We start from the raw sequence: 9,444 nt of genomic DNA, 5'->3' as shown, positions 1-9,444 counted from the left end.
ATCATCTTCATCATCATCATCATCAAGATCATCGCTAGTATCATCATCATCATCATCATCAAGATCATCGCCAGTATCATCATCAGTCATGTTTTCATCTTCTTGAGATATCCATTGCTCGAGTTCATCAACTTCATCAAAATCATGCATGTAAATATCATCCAAATTATCCCACTTATCAGTCCCGAGCTCCTCCCCACGAGTCATCAAGTGCAAGAACGGTCTATCAACTGCCAATGAGTCGACTAACTCATGGTTCAGGGATCCAGCCACTCCCAACCACCTCAAACCAGGGAAATAAGGCCTCTTAAGCCACTGGAAAGAGAGTTTGGAAATCCCACCACAGTTGAATATATCCAACGATCTCAAGCTACTACCATGCCACCTGTCCCCATCAGCCATGGTCATTGATGCTAATGCCATCACCGACATGTCACCAATAAGAGGACAATGTCGCATTCGGAGGTCAACAAGCGGAATCCGGTTCTTTACAAGCAAAAGCACGCCAGCATTGGTGAGGTCAGACAGATTAGACAAGTCCAATTCACGTAATTCTCTGTTGGACCCACCGTTGAAAAGAGAAGAAATGCACTTGCATGTGAGCCTCTTGCACCCTCTGATGGATAATTTAACAAGACTGCTTTTTGCACCCTTTCTCAAGTATGACAAGCCCACATCGCTTACATCTGTTCCATCTAATAGCAAAGTTCTCAGTTTTGGAAGTTTGCTGATGGCTTGAAGGGCTTTATCACCAATATTTCTAGAATCTCGGAAGTCAAGCATGATGAGATCCATATTTAACGCCAATTGCAGCACAGCGGAATCCGTTAAGAGGTTACAGCATCTTAAGCTTACCAGGGTCAGAGCCAGGGAAGTCGCATACATGTCAAGGAACACGAGATCGGTCATTCGGGTGCCATTGAAAACCTTTAGCTTGTATAGGTTTGTGCAAGCATGTAGGAGCGTTTTGAACCCGGTATCTGTGACCTGACAAAAACCACCAAGACATATGGCTTCCATATTTGTACATCTGTCAGCCATGAAGAGGATGCCTTGATCAGTAACTCTTCTGAAGAATGTTGGATTAAACTCCTGGCTACGAATAAGTGAAAGGTGTTTTAATCTCCCATGTTGGTTAATCAGCTGAAGACCTTCGTCAGTAAGGTCAAATGCAACTCCAGGTTCAATGATGGGTTGATCTCGAAGATCCAAATGGGTTAAATGGATCAGATTATGTGATATTATGCTGATCATGGTGTTAGAAATGTAGTCCACAGAGAGGCCAAGTTTCTGGATATTAGGAAATACGGGAGGGACAATATGATTTGGTGACTGATTCGGTGCTACAGTTGGACTCAGCAGCTCCGTAACCATCAATTGAGTTATGTAGCCAAACTGAAGACAAGTGAGTTTTGCAGAAGCCAAATTCCAGACACGAGCAAAATCAGGACGACGGAATATCGAGACATCAAACATCAAGACAAGTTCCTGGGAGAAAAAGAATGTTTCAAACAACACATTAAACAAAGGGGATAGAATAAAAAGACCGTCAATTAAAATGTATCCAGAAAAGGGAAAAATCCAAAAACAGACTTCAATTCCAAGTAAATGCACTACTTTCGGTGCATCATCTATACTGAGAAACTCGGTACAAATAAATAAACATAAGAGTAAAGTAAAATTTTGATACTTGGACTTGCTATCTATCTTAAGGTTTTAACCATGGTATTTCTTTGTGCACTTACAGTCTAAAACCTAGATAGTTCATACTAATCAAGTCTAAAACCAAGCTAATTCATAATAATAGAGTGCCTTACGCCTTTACCCTAACGCCATTAGTTGGATCCACTGAATTTAATATGTGCTTAGCACATGACAATATAAAAGGGTAAAATTGTCAAACTAACTCTATCTTTATCATCTTCATTCTATTCTTCTTTCTTCACCATCATTTTTTAAATACTGAATCAAAATATAAATACGATAAAGAAAAAACTCATTTACTACTTGAAACTTCTTTACAGATTCAAACTCAAGAAAAACTAGGAACAGAATGATGAATTAAAAATGGAAAAAAAGATCGAAAGCCAAATCCAAATCAAAACCTAGACCCTGACAACGAAACCCAGATGAATATCCTAGTTTTCTTCCTTCCATCATCACTTGTTACTTTTTCTTCTTCTTTCTAGTCAGCAACCAGATAATGGGTTGGAGAGGTGAGGGATAAGACCGTAGACACGGTCATGGTTTTGAAATCCACATTACCTATTAGGAACTTGAAACTTTCAATTCGGTAAAACTCAAAATTAGGGCAAAATTTTGGTGGGATAAGCAAATTCCCATATGCAAAAAACTGAGATAGTTGCTCATAATTCATTGTTTTTGGTGAAGATAAATTGGGTGAAAGAACCTACACCAGAGAAGAAACAAACAGGATCACGATTTTTGGACTTCGTGATATTAGCACCGATAGATTCAGCTACACTGGAATAATCATGAAAAAGGCCTCACCCTGCACAAGCACCCTGTAGGTACAGGGGGTCGCCCACATGTCATGTTCGGGGAGGCCTCTTCGTTGAGCTTTATTCATCATGTGTGATACTTAAAATACTACTACCCCTATATAACAATAATACTAAGAAGTAAAATATATTTCTTTTCTAATCAATAACTTAATTCAAGAGGGCCTACATGGCATTGATAACAAAGCATGCACCTTCATTTATAGTTTCCATCCCAGATAAAAACTGACTAGGAACTAGTTTCCTTTTTTATTGTATTCTTTTTAACCTATAGTAGCATTATAAATACGACCAACCCTCTACAGAGATAGCGAAGTAAAAGAGTTGCAACATGCCAGCCAAAGAATATACTCTCTCGGTGTATATGCACATCATGGTGATAGATATGTTACATAGTGAGTACATTTTTGAAAAGGAAGCCTTTATGATTTACAAAGTAAATCAAACACTTTGATGAAATAAAATGATCTAGAGAATAACATCACCTCCAATAAATAATTGCATCGATCTAACATATAAATTAATGGAAGTACTCCTAATGCAGTAGTTTATCTTTTCAACCAGAGCTTTAGGGGACAATGCATAATCAACAAGATCCACTAATAAACCTCTATTCACCGAGTGAGATACTTAAATGCTACCAACTTATAATACAAAAATATTAGTAAAGAAATAAAATAAGATCATTGCTTTACAACTAAGAGCTTAAGGTATGAGACAACTTCATGGTATACTGGTATTAGTATATAAGCGTATGCCTTCTATTACTCCCTCCCTTCCATATGAGAACCAAATAGGGACCGATTTCCTTCCACTGTTTTCTTTTTACCTGTAGCATTATAAATTAGACCTACCCTCTACAGAGACAGCAAAGGTAAAAAGCTTGCAACATGTCAGCTAAAAAAGAGACTTCCTCTTAATTTATATTTACATTACTGAGTAGAGGTTGAATGGAGTTAATACACCATTACGACAGTCAGATTTTTGAAAAGGAGGCCTCTATTATTTCATTTAGCAAACAATCAAACACTTCTATGGAGGTAACATGATCTAAACAACAACTTCATTTACAATAAGAATTTGCGACAACCTAATATACTAATGGAAAAACTCCTAACGCTATTTGCTTTTAAGCTGTAGCTTTAGGAGACCATGCATCATTTAGGTAGTGTTTGGTATACAGACATGATTGGAAAGGACTGGACAGGACAGAACTGGACAGGACAGAACTAGACAGGACAAGAGGGTAGGACTGGACAAAACAAGTGTATGCCTGGTGTTTGGTACGACTATGACTGGACAGGACAGAACTAGACAAGTTACCTCCAAAAGTTGTTTGATGATTTTTAATATTATATAATATTTATAATTAACACAAATAAAGTAAATAAATGATTTAATTTATAAATATTTTTACACAATTTTCATATAAATGAATACATACATACATACATATATATAATGGTACCAAGTTTGAATGAAAAATTTGATATAATTGATGATAGTAATAGTGGTGGTGGAGGTAGTAGTGGTGGTGGAGGTGGTGGTGGCCGAAGGTAGTAGTGACGATGGGTGGTGGTGGTCGGTGGCCGATGGTGGTTGGTGGACGACATTGGTTATAGAGGACGTGAAGATGGTGGATTGTGGTGGTGGTGGTGGCGGTCGACAACGGTAGAGAAGGTAGTTGTGCTTGTGGCTGATGTAGTGAAGATAGTGGTGGTGGTGGTGGTTATAGTGGAGGTGAGGTGGCAATGAATGGTGGTGGTCGATGGTCGACGGTGGTTGTGGAGGAGGTTGTTGCAGTAGAGGAGGGGTTGGAGGTGGCCAATGGTGGTAGTGGTGGTGGCAACGAATGGTGGTGGTCGATGGTCAACAGTGGTTGTGGAGGTCATGAGGTTGTTGCGGTATAAGGGAGTTCGAGGTGGCCAATGGTGGTAGTGTTGGTGGTAATGGATGGTGGTTGTAAAGGTGGCAATGGACGGTGGTAATCGGTGGTTGTGAAGGTGGTGAAGGAGGTTGTTGTAGTAGAGGAGGAGTTGGAGATGGCAAACGGCGGCAGTGGTGGTGGCAATGGACGGTGGTGGTCGGTTGTCGACTATGGTAGAGGTGGTGGTGGACGGTGGTTGTGAAGGCGATGGAGGATGTTATTGTAGTGGAAGAGGAGGTGCAGGTGACCATCGGTGGCGGCGGCGGCGGCGGCCGAAACTAGCGGTGAAAACAAATACCATATTAAGGTTATATATCAAACTAGGGTAGATTAGTAATATTTTAGTTTATGTCTTATTTATGTCCCATTGATATGAATCAATTGGCAAAATCAAGATTAGCGGCCAAAAGTACCACTAATCGGATGCTTATTAAAATAAACCCTGGAATTCGAGACCCAGTAATCTCCAATGTCTACGACAAGAATCAAAATACTAGAATGCCTGCAAACAATGGGGTGGTCGGTCCCTTAAATAAGCCGTACCCTAATCCTCCAAAATAGGAAAACATACTTATCCTAAGAAACTAGTTAATAACTTCCCTAATCAACTAATTAATTCCTAATCAACTAATTAAGAATAAGAAAATTGCAAACTGCCCCCCTCTACTTGTTTCCTGCCTCTCTTTTGTGACGCTTATATATCTGACCCCAATGTGGGTCGGGCTGAGACGTATCACCCATCCTGTTCCACCTATTTTGGCAGAACAAGAAAAAGCCTCTTTTGTTCCATGTTGTCCCACCTTGTCCCAGTTCTTATCCCTGTCCCATGTCACGCCAAACGTGGGACAGTGAGTTCTTGTTTTGTCCCATGCTACGCCAAACCCTAAACATGCTACGACAAAAATCCACCAAAATCCATTATGCTGGCTCTAAGATGCATGCTATGCGAGAGGATTTACCCCACAAATATTTGACACTTGAGTTGATCAAAATACTATTACTATCTGCACTTATTTAGCTTCAAGAAAAGAAAGAAAAGTAATTAAGAGAAAAGATCTGCAACGAGCTTAATAACCATGTGTCTATAAAATAATAGGGTGTTCAGAGAAATGATTTTTTCCCAAGTAAAATACAAGGGCATAGTAACCCCACATGGAAACAAGCACCAAGGATAGAAAAATATGGAACTAATAAATGAAATCTGGGGCTATCTACATACAAAGGTACATAGCAAATAAAGCAGTGACATTGAACTTTTTAATGTGGGAATGATTAGTCTCACTAGTTGAGCAGCTGATTCAAGGGATATTAGGTTAAAGTATTTGGAGGACTCTGAAAATAAACCTCAATTTACCTTAAGAACGATAGCCAGCTTCACAACAGAAGTGACAGAGAAAATATTTGAAGAAAAATTCTAGACATCCCACCGTCCAACAAGGTTGGTAGGTTTTTGTAATTTGGAGACAAAACATTGGTCTTAGATTTTTCAATGACGAAAGCTAGAAATGATTAATTAAACTTGTTTGCTGATTTTAACAAATGCAGCTTATTACTATATAGTACAAATTTGTTGTGATGCCCAGCAGTTCTAGTCTAGGATTTGAGGTTATGTAATTGATTGGATTTGTAGAGGAAAGACAACAGCAAACAGAAGTCTTTCTCAAGCACAGATTTTCAACTTCTATCGCTGTGTGATACCAGTAACAGTGTACTTTAAACTCCAATCGCTATCCTTAGTGGAAAGAAAAAAGGAATGTAGACATCCCATGTTAATACGAGTATGTCAAAGCAAACAAAAATAGTTATTCATGTTTTTTGCATATCAGAGGGATTGGACCTTGGAGATGCCTATTTATTTCCCATCATGTGAACACCAAATGCAACCATTTTAACAAGTCTGCTATTTTCATCCATTTAAGAAACCACTTTGGTAATAAAATCTTACTTCCAATTGAGTGCAACCCCTGAGTAACCCCTCTAGATCACAGACATCATGTAATTGTCCTCGATTATCAGCCACAGAACTCACAAACAGAGACCTGGAGAACACGTAATTAATGCTGCTAATTAATTGCAGATACTGAGAACTTTAATTGTCACACATATTCAGATACTGTAGGATCTAGCATATGACATAAAATGGAAAGCTTACAGATGGCCATAAATCAAAAGCTAAAGAAAGATATTTACGGCAATCTCTACCATGTGTTCAAGTCTAATAAGATAGTCTACACTACAAGGTGCAAGAAAACATTCAGGCACAAACAAAATAGCGGGCTATTACACCTCATCACATAACAGAGCATTTCCAATATACATATATCTCCATCAATATGTTTCTCTTCGGTTAGAATTCTCTCTCCTGAAAGATTTAAGGTATTGTACTCCCTTCATGTCAACTCAGAGGTAAATATCACTGTAAGGTCAAACAAATTAGTTCTAAAATTCAGTGGCAGAACACAGGCCTTATAACCTATGGGGCCGAAACAGACCTGTTACTCCATATAGTGCATAAATGTTATATACTGAAATATTTTTACTTCTTGATTTATATTTATACTTTGTTTTCATTATGTTAATTAATAGTAAGTAGGCCTTATTATAAAACTAATTATGTATATGAGACTGTTATATTGTTATCTTAAATCCGGTATTATTTTCGTCCTAACTCGTAACCCAATGTCATTCAGATAACATATTTTTTGGTTTTCAAATCCACTTCTTCTAGTTTATTTAAAAAGGAGATTTTAAATACGTAGTTATCATAGAATATGAAAATCGTTGAGGGGATCCGGTTTAACAAGAAACTAGTATACCGTTTTGGCATTTTAAAATTAGATTTCATACGGATTGCCCTTTTACCAAAGCTTATTATGTTGTTTGCAGTCGTTTCATCTCATCTAGTTTAATTATTTATTCCTCGTATTCTAATCTCAATCCATTATTACATGGTATCCTAAGCCTTGTATTAACACTTTTTTAGTTTAACAAATATATTACTTTAATTCATCGTCTGTTAATAATATTTTATTAGCTTTATTATTCTAAAAAATTTATTTGATCATTATATCATTAAACTTTAGTTCTACATATTTCATAAAATATTTTACGGTCCATATTTTATATTTAGTTATAAAAGTAATATTTTATAGTTCTAAATCTCGTTATTTAATCGTTTTAAATAAAACAAATAGCTATCTGAGTTGAGATGTTATAATGCATATGAAGAGCCTACAAAAATATCTGGGTTCCTAGTCTTGAAAATACTTGAAATGGTTATATATTAGTATTTATTTATTTTATAAATTTTAAGATAACATGTAATAGTATATTACTATTAAAAGTAATAAAATAAGTCCTGGAGCATGAACAATGGCGTAGAGTTATAAAAATTAGTAAAATGTATCAGGAAGGAAGAAAAACAGGGGGGGCATGGCCCTCATAGCCCCTCTTACCCTCCGCCACTGCTCAAATTCAATTTTATTTGGAATTTTGTTACAAATAAAACATGCTGTTCCGTTGGTAATATGTCTAGAAAGTTTGTTTATAAATGTATTATCTAAAAATCAAACAATTCAGGTCAATTTTGAAAATGAAAACTAGTTTGTTTGACCTTAAAAGTCAAACTCTACCTCTTTCAGTCATGGATTAACCTCTTTGCTTGGGAACGGGAGGGTAATCTGGATATGTTGTCAAATTAAGACGACACGTTAATTAATACAAGCCTCAATAAGAATGAACATCATAAATTTCCAGCATCAAAAATCTTATCTCTGTCTATTAAGTTACACATCGAGGAATGAATGAGAAATGAGAGGAGTAGTAGTGAACCATAGGCCACATAATATACTTACCAAATTCTTGGGGCAAAAGGAGCGATCTGTATACGATCGTTGATAGATCGGACTATATACGAACTATACAGGTTCGGATAGCAATACCTATAAAAATATAACTTGCGCAAGTAGAAAACCTAATTTCTAGCGAATCAAGTAGAGTTACACATTTAAACATGAAATTATATCAGAAAGAAGTAGGAAACAACCTTAAGTCTTTGCACCGTGCTCCGACCTCAGCAAGAAGCCTCCCGCTAAATCTGAAGCAATTCCGAAGCGACAGTTCAAGCAAGCCAGGCTGAAGAAGATAATCGATCGAAGATTCATTCATCCTCCTGCAATCTAGCTTTAGGCTTCGCAGCGAAGCGTTGGGCAGCAACAATCGCCGTAATCGATCAATCGGTGCGGCAATTTCCTGTACAAACACATTTTTTCCAAAAAGAAAAATCAATCAACCAGAGTGAAGATAGAAGCAAAATCATCAAATAAAAATGTTTCATGAACACTAGTAGTATTACAGTATTACCATCAACGCTGCAATTTCCTTTTTCTACCAACGAAATAACAGTTATTTCACAAATTAATGAAATTGAAGATGCATGCACTCATTTAAACACATAAGTTCATTACGAGGAGGTGGAAATTCGGAAGGAATTTGAAGATCTCTTGAGAGCAAACACGAAAGCTTTTGCAAGTGACGGAGATGGCGCATATCGAAGAAACATCAAGTTTGGTCATAATTGTTGCGAGAACTTCCGACGATAGTCTATCGAGGCTGATTTCTCCACCGTTGTCTTGTGCCGGCGCTTTGTCCTTCATTTTCACCCTCCGAACGGAGGATTCCGCCATTTTACGTTCTCTCTCTCACACACAGACACTGTATCTTCGGCTCAAAATCAGGCAAGCGGAAGGGATTTAGGACAGATCCTCAATCGGATATAAAAACATTTCATCAAAGTTTGAGAAAGCAACCGGATATATTGCGTGTAGGTGTGTATATATATATATATGCCTCTATTTTCTGGACATCTTTTTTATTTATTTTTATACACATTTATTTTATTTATTATAATATATGTTTTATGTATATTGTATCATATTTGTATATTTCATTTAATGAATTAAATTGAATCAAGGCAATAAAAATATTTTTAACAGA

At 37.0% G+C, this 9,444-nt stretch overlaps 1 protein-coding gene across 1 annotated transcript; it reads right to left on the bottom strand.

Moving 5' to 3' along the window:
• On the bottom strand, positions 1-9,226 carry LOC112502718 (F-box/LRR-repeat protein 10; the record flags this gene model as incomplete). Its single annotated transcript, XM_025106710.1, has 4 exons — positions 8,916-9,226; positions 8,495-8,700; positions 6,395-6,488; positions 1-1,488 (listed from the first exon to the last, which is right to left on the bottom strand). Coding segments are annotated over exons 1-4 (2,007 nt in total), but the record flags the coding sequence as incomplete, so codon positions are not given.
• Between the last annotated feature and the right edge of the window lie 218 nt (positions 9,227-9,444).

Source organism: Cynara cardunculus, unplaced genomic scaffold (genome assembly GCF_001531365.2).
Source record: "Cynara cardunculus var. scolymus isolate 2C unplaced genomic scaffold, CcrdV1 Un_Scaffold_1805, whole genome shotgun sequence".
NCBI classification, from domain to species: domain Eukaryota; kingdom Viridiplantae; phylum Streptophyta; class Magnoliopsida; order Asterales; family Asteraceae; genus Cynara; species Cynara cardunculus.
This window is presented reverse-complemented; position numbering and strand designations above follow the sequence as displayed.